General features: G+C 41.3%; 1 protein-coding gene across 2 annotated transcripts in view; it reads left to right on the forward strand.

The window, feature by feature from the left end:
• afg1lb (AFG1 like ATPase b) overlaps positions 1–20,451 on the forward strand; it is a 33,721-nt gene that overhangs the window by 2,782 nt on the left and 10,488 nt on the right. For both annotated transcript variants that reach the window (XR_009770308.1, XM_061704373.1), the window contains exons 3-7: positions 3,872–3,926; positions 4,697–4,798; positions 5,037–5,164; positions 9,750–9,849; positions 13,445–13,503. Coding sequence is in view for 1 of the 2 variants with exons in the window: in XM_061704373.1 (XP_061560357.1) it covers positions 3,872–3,926; positions 4,697–4,798; positions 5,037–5,164; positions 9,750–9,849; positions 13,445–13,503 (444 nt within the window). In the remaining variant the exon portion in view is untranslated. The remainder of the gene's footprint in view (positions 1–3,871; positions 3,927–4,696; positions 4,799–5,036; positions 5,165–9,749; positions 9,850–13,444; positions 13,504–20,451) is intronic.

Here is a 20,451-nt window from a genome sequence, read left to right on the forward strand (position 1 = left end):
TGTCCGTTTCGGTGTCTTTTCTCTCTGCCGTCATTGTTCTCACTAACTGACCAAGTCTGTGAGGAGAGTACACTTGACTTCATATTGACCCAATGTGGCGTGGTTTTGCGGATGGTCGACTAACAATGGGCCATTGTCTTGTGAGAGCCACCCACAAGTCAGACCTGTATCATTTGACACCGGAGCTACTGCATCGCATTTTGACGATAGCTACGCAAAGAATTATTCCCAAAGTTACAAATCAACAATGTCCTGCATGTGAACTTTTCCCACGTGCCGCTCTCCCCGTCCTCTGCGGGAGTTGAGACGAGGCCATGGTGCGCCGCTAGACAGCCCCTCTGAGGGACGGCCTTGTCTTTCTCCACTCTGCCATAGCAGAATGGCTTCCAGCCACAACTCACTAGTAGCCCGCCACGCCAGCGGGCACTTTGGGAAGTCAGGGAGAAGTCACAACACTGTTATGCCGGAGCAGACAGGAAAGGCTTGTTGCCGATCCAGTATTTCAACCCGGGGCTTGGCTAGAGAAGTGAGTGAGTGAGTGAGTGAGAGTGAGAGAGTGTGTGTGGGTGTGTGTGTGTGTGTGTGTTTGTGTGTGTGGGTGTGTGTGTGAGAGAGAGAGAGAGAGAGGATAGGCAACAAGTTTGTTTTTCATTTAGTTTTCAATCAGGCATTGTCCACATTTACCAGAGTCAAGTGCTCCTTGTGCAGTGGACACCGAGTGCTGTCGCCATGAAATAGTCACTAAATTAAAATGGACAAACGTTTCTGTTCAGAGCTTATCTAATGCCGAAGCACTGTAATGTTGCCTGGTTACTGGCAGCAATACATTGAAACCTAGACAGAAAAAATATATATGGAAACAAAAAGATAGATATCTGCGTTCTTCAAACTCTACAAAAAACGATTACTGCTGCAGCTTACTGATTCAATTACCATAGTTGTGAAACTCGTAGTCTCTTTTCTGCATGACGGTATTATACTGCCCCCAGTGGTGATGTTACACACACCAGAAGGAACTGCAATGAATTAATCATGATGATTTTATAATGTACAATATTATAGGGTCCTATTTTCTTTATTGAGAAACACATTACACGTTTTTACTGGCTTTTCTTTCTTTTTTTTGGGAGGCTGTAACAGATTAATGGCATTTCCATTAATTTCAAGTGGGAAAGATGATTTGAATAGTGTTTTGCATTACAAGTGTGGTCCTGGAACACATTAAACTCATATCTCAAGACACCACTATATAGCTGCCTTAGGCAATAAAAAGTCAACATGGTTCATAAAATCCTAAGAAAGCCAACAAAGCTCTTTCTGGGATAGTGTGTAACAGGTTAATGAGAAGAGACTCACCTCTTAAGCACGCGCGGTAATCCTCCCTCTTCATGTCACTGCATCAGACATCAAAGTTAATGACTGGTGTAATTTGCTCTACTGTACAGCTGTTAACTTATTTATACACTTATATGACGGTTAAAAATGGTAAACCGTGTATGAAACATCACTGCTTGCTTCATACTTTAGTTTTATTTAGGCTTATTATTGTTTTAGTGACTGAACGCTCAATGGTCAACTACGGGGTGAGGGTGGTGGGGGGTTTCCTCTTTCCTGCTTGTACTGTATTATTACAGGTTATAATAACATCCAGTTTGTTTATACACAGTATTAATTCACATCATGTTTAGACTGATGACACTTGCATTTAAATAGCTCCGGCCTTCTTTCTACATATTTGGCTTTACTCGATATGGGCAACTTGGTCTCATAGAAGCCGTTCTATTTTTTTTCCTCCCCTCTTTTCTTTTTTTGAAGCAGGGACCTTTTGATGATAGGAGGCAGGCAGCACAATGACTTCCAGCAGCACCTCAATGCAACAGTACCGTATCACAATTAGCAGCGCTAAACAGGCTGCACACAGACAAGTCCAGTCCATCTCGTATGGAGCCTCATTCACTCCTCTCCGTTTTGTCTGACAAATCCCCCCATTGTTCCTCTGATGATGCTTTTCTTTCGTGGGAACCCTGGCTTGTCTTGTTGATTAGATCCCCTTTGTCTTCCTCCCCTGCAGTGGGCTAGTCTGGAGAATGTGAAACCTCAAACTGTAGTGGTGGCTTAATGCCTCACAATACTTTGTTTATGAATCGGCGGTTCGGGCTTATACAGTGACGGATATAACTAAGTTTACGTATGGGTTCATTAACTTATAATTTTATGGCTACAGCACATTCCAAAAAAGCTGGGACAGGGTCATGTTTACCACTGTGTTACATCACCTTTTCTTTTAATAACATTCAATAAAAGTTTGGGAACCGAGGACACTAATTGTTGAAGCTTTGTAGGTGGAATTAGAATTAGAATTTTATGGCTGCAACACGTTCCAAAAAAGCTGGGACAGGTGGCAAAAAAGACTGAGAAAGTTGAGGAATGCTCTTCAAACACCTGTTTGGAACATCCCACAGGCGAACAGGCTAATTGGGAACAGGTGGGTGCCATGATTGGGTATAAAAGGAGCTTCCCTGAATTGCTCAGTCATTCACAAGCAAAGCTGGGGCGAGGTTCACCTCTTTGTGAACAAGTGCGTGAGAAAATAGTCGAACAGTTTAAGGACAATGTTCCTCAACGTACAATTGCAAGGAATTTTCATCATCTACGGTCCATTATATCATCAAAAGGTTCAGAGAATCTGGAGAAATCACTGCATGTAAGCGGCAAGGCCGAAAACCAACATTGAATGCCCGTGACCTTCGATCCCTCAGGCGGTACTGCATCAAAAACCGACATCAATGTGCAAAGGATATCACCACATGTGCTCAGGAACACTTCAGAAAACCAATGTCAGTAAATACAGTTCGGCGCTACATCTGTAAGTGCAACTTGAAACTCTACTATGCAAAGCAAAAGCCATTTATCAACAACACCCAGAAACGCCGCCGGCTTCTCTTCTCTTCTCTCTCATCTAAGATGGACCGATCCAAAGTGGAAAAGTGTTCTGTGGTCCGACGAGTCCACATTTCAAATTGTTTTTGGAAATTGTGGATGTCGTGTCCTCCGGGCCAAAGAGGAAAAGAACCATTCGGACTGTTATGGACGCAAAGTTCAAAAGCCGGCATCTGTGATGGTATGGGGCTGTGTTAGTAGGCAAGGGTAACTTACACATCTGTGAAGGCACCATTAATGCTGAAAGGTACATACAGGTTTTGGAGAAACATATGCTGCCATCCAAGCAACATCTTTTTCATGGACGCCCCTGCTTATTTCAGCAAGACAATGCCAAACCACATTCTGCACGTGTTACAACAGCGTGGCTTCGTAGTAAAAGAGTGCGGGTACTAGACTGGCCTGCCTGCAGTCCAGACCCGTCTCCCATTGAAAATGTATGGCGCATTATGAAGCGTAAAATACGACAACGGAGACCCCGGACTGTTGAACAGCTGAAGCTGTACATCAAGCAAGAATGGGAAAGAATTCCACCTACAAAACTTCAACAATTAGTGTCCTCAGTTCCCAAACGTTTATTGAAAGTTGTTTTAAAAGAAAAGGTGATGTAACACAGCGGTAAACGTGACCCTGTCCCAGATTTTTTGGAACGTGTTGCAGCCATAAAATTCTAAGTTAATGATTATTTGCTCAGAACAAAAAAGTTGATCAGTTTGAACATTACATATGTTGTCTTTGTAGTGTATTCAATTAAATATAGGTTGAACATGGTTTGCAAATCATTGTATTCTGTTTTTATTTGTTTAACACAATGTTCCAAGTTCATTGGAATTGGGGTTGTATTAATGAGTTCATCCATGCATGGCTCTAGGATATCTATATTGTTAAGGATGTAACCTTTTTCTGAGTTTGACTTGTCCCCCACGTATAGGAAGAAGATGCACCACCTCCCCCACCTACAGGCTTCTATATATATGGAGATGTTGGTAAGAACATATACGTTGCATATATTTTGTATATTTCCAATATGCACTCACAAGATACAAAATTATTGGTACCGACACACTGTACATTAGTGAAAACTACAATAACAATAAATTAATACCTCTCTGAAGACAAAGGTGTACTTTTTGATACAGCTCTTGTATCTTGGAAACCAATTTTATGAAGTGCCATAATAGTCACTGTACATCGATTAATCATAAAGAACAGACAACTCATCACAACAACCATTAATCAGAAAGCCCTTTGCCTGCTTGATATAGAATAAATAATTAGCTTGGCATTAGATGTATAATGCAAATGTCTCTATGAGAATCCAAATCAGCTGTACCAGATTGGAAGTATGTGAAAACACACAAGGAATTTGTCTCTAGTAGTTGGAGTCACTCTTGTCGTATAACAAATTATACAGTACAAGTGTGCAATAGTGCAATACTACTGATCAACAACAGAATTTGTGTAATTGATGCAGAGTGACAGAGGAATAAGCAAATGTACAACAGAAAGCTCTGTTTGGGAGCAAGTGGATGTCAACAGGTTAATGAAAAGAAACTCACCTCCCAGGAACACACTGTAAACCTTCTACATCACGCATTAAAGTTAATGGTGGGTACATAATTGTTTGTACCGTACACCATTGAACTTGTTAATGAAGCTAATGTACCTAATCCAAGTGTCTGGGTCTACAGTTTACTGCCTATTGTCTATGGGAAAAAATGCAAATATAGTCTTTCTGCCTGTCTCTCCCAATCAGGTACAGGGAAGACCATGCTCATGGATATGTTTTACTGCGGGGTGCAAAACAGCCATAAAAAGAGAGTCCACTTCAACGCGTTCATGCTGGACATCCACAAAAGTTAGTGTTCTCCTTCCACTGCAACACAACAACCGGAATTTTGACTTAAGTTGAGTGAAAATGTCCCGACCCCTCCAACGCTCTCTATGCTATACTTATCTCTTTGTTTGTCTCAAAGCTTCGCTGCTAATTCTCTGCCATTATGCAGGCATAGGTGAAATTACTGCTTCACGCTGGTTTGACCGCACAGGTGTGCTTTTTAAGACGCGTGTGACGTTTTACGTGTGCTGCCTTAAAGGGATCCACCGGAGGAAACAAAGCCTGCCGAGACGAAAGCTGGGCAGCATGTTTACCTATGACCCCATATCACCGGTTGCCATGGAGATCTCCCATGAAACCTGCCTCTTGTGTTTTGATCAGTTTCAGGTGAGTGACTGTGTTACTGACAGAGTTGATATAGTATTTCCCCACTCTCCTGCATACATTTTCACAAATTGTACTTGCTGTCTAACCTTTGGGGCGCAGGGGTCTCCAAGTGTGTTTTAAAATGTACTTTTTGATATCAAGCAGCAGTTTGAGATTTATATTCGCATAGAACAATTCGGCCTATGTGCTAATATGTAGGAACAATTGCAAAAATAAATCAAGAGGAGGCTATCTAATGTTGAGTGTAAGGATGCTCAAGATGCTGTCCAGGCTTTTTTATTTTTATTTTTTTTAACCACAAAGTCTAGTTTGTGTTTAGAGACAGCTACTGTAATTATTTTATTAGTATTGAAACAATAAAATTGATAATAATCTCAATGTATTTATTTTTGTTAACAAAAAGGTAGAAAGTTGAATTTCGGCATTTCCTCCCCTCTGTGGGCAACTGTAGAGTCTCTAATGGCAAAACGGCAACAAAAACAGGACTGGGGACACCTAGTGGTTCTTGTTTAATAAAGCATTCAAGTCATAGGACTTCCAGAATCTAAAGCTGAACTTGTTCAAACCTCAGTGCCAGTGAAAAATCTACCTTATGATTGCACAAGTCACCGAAATAAATTGATTTCTTCAGTTTTGCATCCAAAACTAAGAAAGTCATTTGTGCGGGAGAAAGTCTCATTATTTGGCTCTTTTCTCTGGGGGTTTGGCATACAGCAGCGGAGTCCAATCGTCATCGTGGGCCACATCGTTGTTAAAGTTACAGGTTACAAGGGTGAAACATAACAATAACAAGGAAGCCACATACATGGTTTTGATTCACTTTCGATATGCTAAGGGAACAAACATGTAAAACTAACGGCTCATGCTTTGTGTATCAGGAGTGCAACAATAACAGTATGAACTGTCTGAAAAATTCTGCAATTAAAAACACTAATAAGGGCCCTTAAAAGCTGCTGGTAGCTCTAGTTATTGCTAGTTTTCAACCAAAGTGGAGGATAAATTGAGGCACACTTTTCATGGACCATGTAAAACGATGTGAAAGTTTGAACTACAGCTGTATGATATAACGATATATATTGTAGTGTGACAAAAACGTCCACCGTACAATACAACCATCTAATGTTTATATGTTCTTTTGATGTGTGGGGTATTGTGTAAGCTTTTTTTGCTACACTAATGTAGCGTCCGCCAAAATAACACAACTGCAGGGCAAGGCAGTTACACTTCTTGTCCTTTAAATAATATGTTGAGTGTGGGAAAGCCTAATAATAACGCCATCATGTTACAGTACATAATTGCCCCTGCATTTATTCTTCTTATTATTATTATTATCATCATCATCAGTTTTGTGGCAGACGTCATGGAAAATTTGTGGCAAACTTTTGTGGGCCTCGAGTTTGACACCTGCGCCTTACAGGATGAGCGCTCCTCTGTCTTTACTGAGCCGAGCACATCTGTTAGCAGCACAATGCGCGTCATTTCTCTGATATCATTACCGCTAAAAGCCGCAGGTCAGAGGTGACAGTAGGTGTGGTTGCGCTCTCTAATCACTTCCTGTGTGCACGTGTGACGATCAAGAGCGCCTTTCATGCGCGCCCGCCTTTTCCGTTTTCAAACCACGCCGCTGTTTGTGCCCGCTGCTCATTGATTTGTTTTTGTTTGCGCCCGTCGCCATGCAGCTTGGCTTGAATGGGAAGGGGGGAAACAAGCAGACGCGCGCATTGTTTGCGATGCATAAACAAGAGGTTTCAAGGTTGGGGAGCGTCGGAGATGGCGTAGACAGAAAAAAGTGAAGGTGGGGAGGTTTTTTTTGGGGGGGGGGGGGGGGGGGTCTATACCAATCAGCATCCTCCTCCACTCAGCTATGCAAATGAGGCTCTGGGTATCAGTCGCGCTCTCCTGCTTCTTTAAGTGAGTGGAGCTAGAAAGCAACTGGCGGCGGCAGAGGGTCAGATGGATCTTATCCTCTTAAATGCTAATGACATTTCTCCATTCTCTTCATTAGCGCCGTGCCATTATCAGTAATTTGTAGCCCCCCGCTCCCCTCCCTTCTTTCTGCAGCTCCCCTAATGAATACTCGCCATTGAGACGTCCGAGATGGGAAAGGGAAGAAAAGGAGTGTGAAGAAAATGATTGTGCATCATTGTCTCAGGGCCTCGGTCACTGCGCAGCCCCCCTTTAGAAATTGCTCGTATGTTGTGTACATAAAGAGGTGTAACATCAAAAGAGTTTTAATGTGGCACCCGCGTGGCTCTCTGTAAACGCACAGCCGCTTGAGTAATTGGATGCTCATTTAAATATTGGTATTGGCCGACTGAGATCGCGCCATTATTATTATTTTTTTGTCTTCCACAAGTGCGACATCAGGCCCCTCCACTCTCCCCCCTCGAGTCATTCAGCAATCAATATTGCCCCCCCCCCCCCACCTCCCCATACTATGCCTGTGTTGAGGGCACATGAATAAACAAATCCAGATTGTATAAATGGTCATTTTTAAATGAGTCTTTTCAAATTAAAATAAAATCCTGCGGTCGGAGAAAACAGGGGGCCGTCTTTCAGAGAGACACACTGAGCCTTGGCTTTCTGTTGATTCTCATTATGAGAGCACACAATTGCACGCACTAATTTGATGGCCCCGGGCACCTCTCCTCAGCCAAATCAAGGCTTTAACACACACGTTAATCAAGTTTTGGCAAGGGCAGTGGGGCTAATAGACAAAAAAGCAGAAGACTCTCCAGGTTATGAAAGGGGACATATGCTGTGGGTAAGGCCACAAGAAGTGTCTGTCAAAGAGAGCAAAGTGGCGAGGGCGGGACTTTAATTCAAGACTGCAGAGTTTAATGGTTGATTCCAAAACTTGACTTTAAGATGCAAACTTTTGTCTGTTGGTGTTACAACTTTCAATCGGTGTAATCACTGGTTGTGGACTGTTAAAAGTTGTAATAATTAAGAGATTGATGAGAGGTATCACATGGGCCAAAACTGGTATTTCTTCCTTCGCTTTTGACGAAGACATTTTAATTCTCATAGATTCAATATCATTTAAAAGAAAGTTAGCAGTTTATTATTGGAAACAGATTTATTTTTCTTGTATGGTACATAATCAGAGGAGGCCAGGAAGGATATATATTGTATTGCAGGGCAGCGCTGTGGCCTACTGGTCAACAACACGTCTGGCTTATAGTTGTGAGTTTTGGAGTTTGAATCTCAGCTCCACCTTTCTTGTGTGGCGTTTGCATGTTCTGACTGTGCTTATGTGGGTTTTCTGCGGGTACTCCGGCTTCCTCCCACTTTCCGAAAAACAAGCATTTTAGTTTAACGGAGGACTAAATTTTCCATAGATGTGAATATTAGTGTCATTGGTTGTTTGTGCAAATGTGCTGTTTTATTGGCTGGCGACCTGACCAGGGTGAACTCCACCTCTCGCCCAAAGTCCCCTGGAATAGGCTCAAGTTCACCTGCAACTCTAATGAGGACAAACGCTATAGAAAATGGATGAATTACTGTAGAGTACAGTGGCTATAGAAAATCAACACACCACTGTTAAAATACCGGCAATGGGATAGCCTGAATGGGAGCCTGCGCACAAGAAATTCTCCCCCTGTAGTCTAAAAGATTTTGGCTGCTCTTGCATGGAACAGTGGAGAAATATTGTCATGTGAGGACGAGCCATGCTGATAGACTCCTGAACAAGTAGACTGAATGCTGTCATGAAGGGAAAGATTATTCAAATTTTTTTTCATGGAAGTGTTTAAATGATCTGTTGTGGTCTTTTTTTCCCTTATTGTTTTGGTTTTGGTTTTTTTTTTTAAACAACCTTTTTCTAACAGTGACGTGGCTACTTTCTAAAGACACTTGGACCAAACAGAAAACAGAAACGATAAAAAATATTAATTTAAAAAGATCCTGTGTATAGAAGTTAAAAAGAAAGCACATTTCTTGGTAAAATTATTTCATATGCTGACCTCATTGGGCAGCTTATATAGACGCTGCTTTGATTATCACGCATGACGGCCGTGAAGAGGTTTCTCTCGCTATGTTTTTCCCGTAGAGGTGAAAAATAGAGACGAGAGGATTAAGAACAAAAGTGAGAGTGCTGCATCGCTGATTGAAAGGTCAGAGCCCTTCACATAATAGCCGGCAACTCACAAACGGCCTTGTTTCAGCGTTGTCATCGACCTTTGCTTTGCGGGGGAAATGATGTGGAAGAAAAAGGCAGCAGATAATTGAACGCTGATGTCGCCCATGGGACACACACACACACACACACACACACACACACACACACACTCACACGTCTGGATGTGGGCTCCCGGTCAGCTGCATTTGCTCGATTGATTAGTTTGTGTCCACTGCCTTGTCCTCATCATCCTGACCATTTGCAGTCATTCCAAGTGGTTGTGGTGTGCACGTGCAGGTAGAAGTGTGTTGACCATGGCCAGACAAAAGCATTGAATGAGCACACCTGAATGACAGTAATCAATGTGAAGTGTTAATGACTTGCTTTGACCTACGTTGCGTACAAATACAAGTAAAGATGAATCACCAATCAATTTGTCATCTTTTCTTCTCTCTTTACATCAAGGTGACGGACATCGCTGATGCCGTGATCTTGAGGCAACTTTTTCAGACGTTGTTCAAAACCGGAGTGGTGGTGGTGGCGACCTCCAATAGACCTCCTGATGGTACAAATCTCTGTACTCAAAATTTGCTTTGCATTCTGTCACTGCTATAGTGTTTCCCAAAGAAGCAAATGACAACATTTGTTCCACTATAAAAGCTATTAGTATTACAAATTTTAAATGCAGAATTGTTAGGTGTATAGGCCACACTCAAAACAAAACAAAAACACATACTACAACAACAAAGTCAGTAAATGTAGTAATCTTCGGAAAATAAACTTTTTGAAAGAACACAAATGGTGAACACATAGAACACATAGACATATTACAAATGTTTGCAAAATAAAAAGTCAATCTTACGAGAATAAAGTCATAATTTTGGTCAAAACTAGTGTTGTGATAATTTTATGAGAATAAAATTATATCAAGACAAAGTCACAACATTATGGTAATAGAGTTGCATTTTTGTGGAGAAAAGTCATCATCTTATGATCAATAAATAACATTGTCAGAAAAAAAGTCATAACGTTATGAGAGTTAGGCTGCGTTTTTTCAACACATTTTCAATAATTCAAAAAGGAAAACTTAATGAGAAAAAAGTCATACCAGAGAAGTTGACATTTTTCCACAAGTAAATTTGATTGGAATAAAGGTATTTTTTTATATTTGTAAATATATATATTATATTATATATTACATTATTATTATATTTGATATTTATATTATATTTGTAAATATAAACATTTATATTTTAATTTTTTTGAGGAAAAAGTTGTAATTTTACGAAAAATTAATATCTATCAAACAAAAGTTGTAATCTTTTGGTGGAGCTGATTTTTTTTCCCGCAAAAAGTCTCAATATTGTCTTAAGCTTCCTACCATAAAATCAATTACTTTTAAAGAAAAAAAAAACAATCTTACAAGAAAAAATTGTGAGATAAACATATATCTGCATAGTGACGAGGACAGTCAAGTTACAGTTTGGCCGATGTCAACTCATAATTTGGGGATGTTTAACAGTTGTTTGAATACACGGACTGAAAGCTTTTGCTCAGATTATTAGGTCACCAGTCCATTTTTTTGAATTATTATTTACATATGTTACTAATTGAATATGGTCTGTAGAGAAAGACGTATCAATTATGACATTGACAAAAATGTTGCTCTTTTTTCTCCTAATTGTCATTTCTTTGTGGCGCCACTTATTTTAGCCCACCCCACTGCATTTACCAGCCTCACCCTGGAAACTACTTTTGCTTGTGAAAAACAAATAATATCCAATGACGTTACATCCAGAAAACTGCCAACATATCTAACCCGGCCTATTTCAACATTCTAAAATCTCCTTAGAGGCAGAAACAGTTAAGAAGAATAAACAGCATTCACACTTTGTCCCATTTTCACCAACCATTACAATTGGGTTTAGTTATGTTGCAAGTCGTGAATGGTACCAAAAGAACTGATCCACTTTTTGATGCATAGATGTGCATGGCAAGAGTGAACTGATGACATTGGTGACCACTTTACTGTTTTTCCCAAAGCTTCTCACCTTTAAATAGACTTAGCTGACAAACCCAGGGGGCGAGTAATATTTAATACCCCTAATCCGGTGCAAGGTGGTCAATAAATAACCCTTTTATACAGTACAAGAGGATGTTTCTGTCAAGTCTGAGGGGACACAAAGTGCACATAACAAGATGTCAATAGACACAGACTCAACATCTCTGTTATTTACAAGCTATTAAGAACAAAGCAACCAAAACGTGCAAACTTAATAGAGAGCCTGCTTGGTATTAATTGCGCTGTTAATGGAATACATGACGGCAGACAGAGAAAATTGGACATGAAAGGCATACATTTGCCGTCTTTATTGATGTGGAGATGGCACTATCAAAAGGCTCCTCGATGTGTTTGGTGATAGATTCGAGTGACAGTACATAAAGAAGATTTCTGTTTTTTTTTTTTTTTTATATACTAATGGAGACTCATACTAGCGAGAAAGCATGACGGTATAAATTGTGTCTTTGGTGTGGAACGCCATCATTACGCGGGCTCTCATATACTGTATCATTTACATTAAAGGCCTCAAGCATCTTTTAATTGAGGATGTAGTGTTTAGATGGACCCAATAATTGAATGAAATATAATTACTTAATGGGTTATGGCTAAATTCTTTCCCAGATTTGGCTACTCGGAATACAAAGACAGATTTTTATTTTTATGTCACTGTGAACATCACAATTCCGATTAAATTTTTTTTTTCCATATTCGACCCGGGCCTCTTTCATATGTGGATATAAATTGGATGTTTACCCGACGCGAGTGCGCATCCGACCTATAGGTCATCAAACGGCAACAAACGTCGCAATTGTTCGACAAAACAGACACGGCACAAAACGGCAACGGTGGACGAAGCAGCAGAAAACAGTCAGTGGCGAAAAGAAGATGCTTTAGAACTGATAAATATAAGAAAAAACAGTCAGTGGCGAAACAGGTCAGGGCCGACAATCTTAAATAATGACTGCGTTAATATTTACGATCAAAACTCGACACGTCTGTGGGGAACGGCCACTTCTCCCGAGTCATGACGCCTGAGAAAGGTGACGTGGAACAGAATGTAGCCAATCAAAGAAACACCCAAGACTGGCGAACACAGAAACCAACGTGAGTGAAAACAAACACGTCTCATCCGATGTCGTCTTTTGTCCAAAAGTTGGTTTCCCAGATGGCAAGAAGTATTAGTCAAAGAAAGTCCTGTTTTTTTTTTTTTTTTTTTTTTAGAAAATGTCAAGGCTATTTGCTTCGGCAACCTTCGGGAACACTCGGGAAACATCAGCGCGTATCCTGAAGTGTTTCCTCTTCTTCGTTTTTGATACACATCACGCGTGATCTCGAGAGATTTCCAGATGGGCTGTGGGACAGAATATGAATGTGTGTGGTCTGCTGTGTTGAGATTCTCGGAGCGCACCACACACACATGACGACCAAAACTGTTAAATCCCCGATTGTTTGGGGTCTGTGGACGATAAAAAATCTTTTAAGATTTATTACCCTTTACCGTACGACAACAACATTGTAGCGTAAGAAAGTAAACAACCACTAACTAATTTTAATGATGTGGATGCAGTCCATCACAGTATACAAGTTCCTACTAGAGAAAGCGCAGTCCTATTGTAGAGAGTTAAAGCCCAAACATCAACAACAACCAGTTGCATTGCATTTGCAGCTGGAGGGCTTAAGCCTCGTCTGTTTGTGCGCTGGCGCTCGTACGTACGCGGTGTCTTTGTCTCGGGTTTGTGTGTGAATCCCGACCTGTTTTATCTGTCTATCAGGGATGCTACTTCAGATGTAATTTGTTTCAGCCGAGCTAATTGAAACCCTTATTCAGCTAGCCGCTGTGGATATTGTCCGCCCTGAAAAGGCGACAGTCCTTTCTCTCGCCACCATTGTTTGGGAATGTAATGAATTTTATGTTGCCGCCGCTCTGCCGGTAGAGAAATCCATTTTTCTCCCTCTGCTCCCAGTTCTTTTGTCGTACCTCCCCAACCTCATCCTTCAGTTCATCAATAGCCACTTTATGTGCCAATCTGTGGCGGGGAATGACATTATTAGGGGGCTAAACAGCACCTCTAATACAGGCCCTCCCCTCCTCTTTCAGATCTGTACAAAAACGGACTTCAGAGGGACACCTTTCTACCTTTCATCGACGTGCTGAAGGTAGAGACAAAGTCACATCCCGCTCTTGTGTTGTTAATATATTCATTTGTTCATAACACATGCGCGGGCACACGCTTGCATGTGCTGCCTGTGTTTTGCAAGTTGCTTTTTAGCAGTTTGATGTGTTCTGCTTTCCCGGATGCCTCTCGCAGTGTCACAAAGCTGTCTTTGATCAGAGCAGGCTGAAAGATTCGCGTGAAAAGTGTGAGAGTATGGAAAAAAAGGGAGAGCAAGAGAAGCTAATACGAACGGTGAGACAAAAGTGGACGAGCAGAGTGACTAACCCAGAATGCTTGCATTTCAAAAGTAAAAGGGGGTGGTCGTAGAGCGAAGATGTGGCCATTTGCATCCATAGCGAATGATCTGCTTTGCAATTTAAGTAGCTTGCGCCATTAATCACAAAAAAATGATCACATTAACTATGCATTAACTTAGATTAATCACACAAATCACACGCTCCCTTTACCTTAACCGCGGACGGATATATGAAATGCGGTGCAGGTGGCTATATGGTCAGCGATCAGGTCAAATGCTTATGCCAGTGCAAAAATAAGCTGAGGAGACTTCGACTGGTTTGCTCGGCTGCATATTTTGCTTCAAAAGTTTAAAAAACAAAACAAAAAAAACTCTCAAAGCAATAATACCGTATTTTCACGACCATAAGGTGCAACGTATTAAAAGGCGGAGTCTCAGTTACGGGGTCTTTTTCTGTATTTAACACATACATAAGGCACACCGTATTATTGGGCGCAGGCATGGTAAAACATACACTAGCTTAAAACTTACGGCATGCACGCTAAAACAATGTTTTTAAAAAGGCAGTGGGAGCAAAACTGAGTTCAGTTGTACTTTATTGAAGTATTTAACAATGTACTCACGTTATGTTTTGATCAATCCTTCATCCACAAATCCATCAAAGTCCTCGTCTTCTGTATCCAAAATGAACAGCTGGGCAAGTTCTCCATCAAACACGCCAGGTTCCCTCTCGTCATTGTCGCAGTCAGTCTCGTTGCCGTGCGGCTCCTCAGAAATGATGCCGGCTTTTACGAAAGCTCGAACAACAGTGCAAGCGGACACGTTAGCCCAAGCATCCACAATCCATTCACAAATTGTGGCGTAACTCGTTAAGTGCGACTTATGGTCGTGAAAATACGGTAATAATAAAAAAAAAAACTCTCATAGTAAAATGTGGTACTATGTGTAGTATATTTGGTGCCTGTGATTAATCTGATTTTTTAAAAAATGTATCGCTTGACAGCCCCAGTTTTGATTTTTCCACCGTATAGTGCAGTTTGTTTCCATCTATCAATTTTTTTTTGATAGTAGTGTACAAATTAGGATCACATTTAACTGGAGCCCATTTGAGGTGTAATTGGGCAAGAGGCGGGCTTCACCCAGGACTGGTTGCCAGCCAATTGCAGGGTACAGCACCAAACAACCGTTCACACTCACATTCACACACAGCAATCAAGAGTCTGAGCTAACCTAACACGCATGTTTGGGGATTCCTCGAGAAACCCAAGTAATCCCAGATCTCTTGACTACGAGGCAGGCATGCTAACCAAAATCCCACAGTGAGAGAAGAGCAAGAAAAACATTATACCAGATGTTGCACGTAGCAAAAGATCCAGTTTATGCAGTGCGGTTGCCTGTTAATGTTAGCTGAAACTGGTGGTAGTAATAGTAGTATTTTCTTTAGTACAGGTAGTTCTTAACTTTGTTTTACAGAGATCAGAGGCACATGCAGCAACTTTTAATATTTTTCACTCTCACTTGTTCGCCAAGTTGAATTGTTTAGGTTTAGTTTTTCTAGGTTTAGTGTATTTGTATTTTATGGGTTAACTTATTTTTATCCATGTAAATGCTAAAACATTACTAAAACATTTTCTGTACAGGGGGTCCTGGGTTTCCAAATTTCGTTCCCATGCCAGTGACGTAACCCGAATTTGTACGTCAGTCGCATTGTGCGCTAGTCTGTCATTAACCTATGCTAGTAGTAAAGTGGTATTACAATACATATTCAAATGACAAACGCTTTTAGGCAATGAAAGATGGTATTTACGGCTGTAACTGAATGTCTTGTGCCTCATGGCCATATATTCTTGTGCTTCTGTGCAAACTATTTCAGTGCACGGCACTTGTAACTTCGAAACATCTGCCGGGAAGGTTTTGTGATGGTGACAGCCTCAAATCGGGGCATCAAAGAACTGATTTTGTTTGACGTTGTAAAGGGTAACTGTTCTCCTTTGGTCCCATTTTGTTGGAGTGCCAACTACTTTTGTATGGTACCTAAAGATTGTAGCGAGGCACACTGCAGTCGCCAGAGAATCAACTCTTCCTTGCTACTTTCGAAATGGAAGCGCTCAAAATGCTCCTTTTCAATGGCACGTTGTAATGCGCTATTTCGCTTACGGCGCTATTAGCGTCCAACCTCCACATTCCAAGGTGAGAACGCCAGCATGATTCAAAGTGTACTGTGGTGACTTGAACTGGCTTAAGATCTCCCACTCTACCAACTTGAGGAGTCCACATGCTCTCCACCCGGCCACCAAGCGTCACCCTTGCCCTCTTTAATCCACCCTCATCATGGTCCTGAATGCCTCTTGTCCCGCTCTGCCCTGCACTACCTCGTGTCTTTCAGACTTCCATGTTTCCTTTTGTGAGGCCATCTGGTTTTCAGGCTCGGGGCCTTTTTCGGCGTGTTCACGCCACTCTCTATAGCGGTCTGCTGTGAAGAGTTAAAGCGTGTTTTTAGCTGGGTCGCCCCGATAACTTGCTGACTTTCAATGGATTGAATTCATGCTCACAGGGACCACGGACGTGGGCCCTCCTCCTCGATGCAACTCACTCTTGTATATGCGTGCCTGATTGCGCTTCAATAGGCGGCAAGAGGGTGAATGATGGTGTTAAGTTTTTTTTTTTAAGAAATAGCCGGTGACATTTCCACCCTGTCACCTGGGCTGAAGTGAAAGAGGTTAATCAAGCGCTTCGCTCCGCTTGGGTTGACGTCTTTATTTAACAACTGACTCCTGATTAGATGGAACATCCTTTTCTTCCATCACTTGTTTCCTCTGCAACGTCACAACATTCCTGGCTGCTTCACACTTTTTTAGGACAGCGGAATTTCCAAAGTTGAATACAGTCCAAAACGTCCGAGTTGTTCTAATTTCCAAACAGATGATCCCCATCGGAAATGTAAAGTGAATTCATTGGATCCAGGCTCAACCATCCAATAAGTCATCATAAAACATTTATTTACTCTAATGGGGATTTTTTTAAGGAACATATCTTGGTCTCTTTATATATATATATATATATATATATATATATATATATATATATATATATATATATATATATATATATATATATATATATATATATATATATATATACAAGCACGATAATAAACAGATGAATGAATGGTACCCTCCTGTAGTGTCATAGGAAAAAAAAAAAAACAATTAACCCTTCTTGACGTCAGATGCTTGTTTGCTTTTTGAGACATATTTTACCCCAGAGGATTTTGGTTGAACTCCTAATTGTTTGACTTTGGTCTATATTTTTTTCACTTCTTAAATCATTTGAAGATTATGTTTCTCATCCGTTGTGCCACGGACTCCAGGATGAAACCATGATGAAATCTATTCAGTTGTTTCATCCTCTCCTCTTTTGTAGTCAAGGCAAAAATCTCAGTGTTGTGTAAAATACAGGGTTTAAGGGCTTTTTTTTTTTTTTTAATGGACACTGCCAGTAATGTAACTAAGACGGACTTGCTCCCAAACTGTCCTCGCTCTCCACTCCACTTTTCATTGCCCACCCTCACGGTAACCTTTTATCCCGCTCTTTATTCTGTCACTATCCTGTTCTGCTTGCTGCTGTTAGTCCCCCAAGGTCAGACCTCGGTATTTTGGAGCACACAATGCTTCGTATGTGTGTGTCTTGTGGTGGTGGTGGTGGTGGTGTGTGCTTGGGGGACATGACAACAACCCTGAAGCTACTTTTAAGTATCTCTGGGCTTCCTGTTGTTTCTAACCTCTTTTTTGATCTGTTCTCTTTTTTGCCATTCCATTGTTAACACAATGTGTGCTGTGCAATCATAAAATAGAGAAATACTATAGAAAGAAGAAAAGCAGAGGGTTACGGTCCTCAAGCAGAGACCTTGGATAGAAGGACTACCCGTGAAGAGGCTGCCGCCTGCCTGTTCAAATCAAATAATCGTTGATATTTTGGATGACTGACATTGTCTCCTAGTTCGTTCAATGGCGGGGCAGTAGCACACGGTGTACTTATGGCAGGCTTTCATATCAGGGTCTAAAACGACTTCCAAATAATGGCTGAAGAGGAATCAGTCGTCCTCCTCTTGGAGTGTGAGGACGGTAATCTATTTATTCTTAATTGATTCAGTTACCTTGGCTAGAGTCACCCCCCCCCCCCCCCCTTTTCACACTTATGTTTTATGTTTAGTGGGATCAAGCACGTGTGCTTGTGAAGCAAGTAATCATCTTCTGAAGGCAAAACTTAATTGAAAGATGTTCTCCCCCCTTCCCCCCCCCCCATATCCTCCAAATGTGTTTTTCTTAATGTATTTAAACATGACATCAATTTGTCTGCCACTGTTGCACTCGTCTGCATCATTCATTCCCTAAAAAGTTGACAAACTTGATATTGGAATTTCTGAAAAGGAAAAGATTTAAGCTGTTATAGAGGGTGTCTATAAAGTCTCTTTACAATTTAACACATTTAAAATAAATAAATAAATAAATCTGTGGAAATGATTACAAAACTGTGAGTCGATATTATATACTTTGCCTCACTTAAAACACTTCTTGATGGATGTCTGCGATACTTAAGAGTAATTCTGTAGATTTGCGGTACACAGTGCCTTTTCTGAAGGAGTAGCATTTTTTTTAGGGTTTTATTGAATATAACCTTCGAACAGGGTAAATATATATTTCTAAAGAGACTTTGTGGACACCCTGTATACTATTGTTTTTTTTATGATGTGTATTATTAAAATTGATAATCTTTCATTCACTGGGGAATTTACTGGTATGGTTACACCCCCATTAAAAGCTGTGGAATTCCTTACTTGCATGTGGAGCCCCTACTGGCCAGGTGCAGAAACCACATCCAGCCATAATGAGTGTGTTTTTTTTCGTGGTTTGCTTTTGGGCCTCGACGCTGTGCGAAAGCTGTTTGAGGGTGGGGGGTCCTGTGGGGGGTCCCTGATCCCGAAAGGTGTGGCCTATACGCCTCAATAGATGTTTCCCCAAGAGGGGCAGCCGGAGGCAGGAGGAGGTTGTGAGAACGACCCCACAGAACAAACCGCGGCTGGCCCAAGGCGGTCACTTTTTAAGGGAATAGATCATTAGGTGTAATTAGGGTGTTCACATTGTCACAAAGCCCCCCGCTCAACCCACGACCGCGTAAGAATGAATAAAATCACTGGCACCCCCGCCCCTGACTCACTCTCACACACTGCAGTAGTTAGTGAAAACACTTTGATGTGATAAGAGTCGTCCAGAACTTGCCAGCATAAAGGCAGTGTTTTAAGCTTTCTCTCTCTCGACCTCTCTATCCCTGCCTCCCCTCTTTTCTTTCCATGCCTGCACACAAGGCTGTAAGACACACACGCTTGAATGAGCGACAGCCTCACCCCACCGCCTCACCCCACCACCTCACCCTCGCCGCCCTCCCTCATCTCTTTTTCAGCCTTCCCACCCCACATTTCTTTTGAGTCCTGGTCAATTCTCTTCGGGCTAAACAAAAAAAAAAAAAAAAAAAAAAAAAAAAAATCATCAAATGTCTTCTGCTGCCGGGTAATGAGGGAGTGGACCTCATCAGGGCCCAATAGTCAGCTATCCTTGGCTTTTGTTGCCGCTCAATGGCACGGCGCTCTTTGAAAGACTCAAAAGCAACTTTTGGAGGCGTAAAAGATGAAGAAAAGATATGGCGGATATAGATGGAGCAGGCACACAGGGGAGGAGATGTAGTCACCAAAAATAAAAAGCCACTTTAAGAAAGAAAAAAAATTCTAAACGCCTGCCCGGGGAGAGCAGTGGACAGTTGGGACAATGACTTGAGAGGAGCTACATGTGTTTGGATGACTTTCTTTCAGCGGGGACCTATTGTCCCGTCTGTCAGCTCCCTCCTTGCTCGCTCTTTCTCTTCAAAGCTTCAGCACAACTAGTCAAACATTCGTTTGTACTCGTGTGGATTCCATAAGGTGGCTTTGGTCCTTCATAATACCTCGAAGAGTTAAAAAAAGGCAATTTAGTTGAATTTCTTATTTATTTATTTATTTTTAAAGATTTATGGTTGCAAATATTAGACTAACAATAACTATAATCTTAAAATTAACATGATTCTCAACTGTATCATAATCTGTAGCTATAGAGAACATCATACTTGACAAATTAGTAGTTAAAATGTGCAAATGTATATGAAATCACATGTAAGGTCCCATCAATCTACATTTAAAAAAAATACAATTCTCATTCTCACATTATTTTTGTAGGACTTCATACAGAAGAAAAAAAAAAGAAAAAAAAAAAACTTCCATCCATCCATTTTCTTTACCGCTTCTCCTCACTAGGGTCGCGGGCTGCTGGAGCCTATCCCAGCTATCTTCGGGCGGGAGGCGGGGTACACCCTGAACCGGTCGCCAGCCAATCGGATTCATACAAAACTACACTTTGCAAAAAGATTGTAGCATGTCCACCATGTTTGTGGATGAAGTTGAGTTTTTGTAGTATTCCCTACCAAATTCTCGCAAGAACTTGACCAAAGTTATTTGGTGCTATTGTTTATCGTAAACCACATGGCTCGTTTGAAAATGAAAGTAAGATCACGAGGAAAGCGTGGCGGAGGAGCCGGCGACGTGTCGGCGGATTAAATCTTTGAGGATGTGACAAAGCCCTCGAGATGGATAATCAAGTAATGACC

This window comes from Phycodurus eques, chromosome 18 (assembly GCF_024500275.1).
Source record: "Phycodurus eques isolate BA_2022a chromosome 18, UOR_Pequ_1.1, whole genome shotgun sequence".
Lineage (NCBI taxonomy): Eukaryota > Metazoa > Chordata > Actinopteri > Syngnathiformes > Syngnathidae > Phycodurus > Phycodurus eques.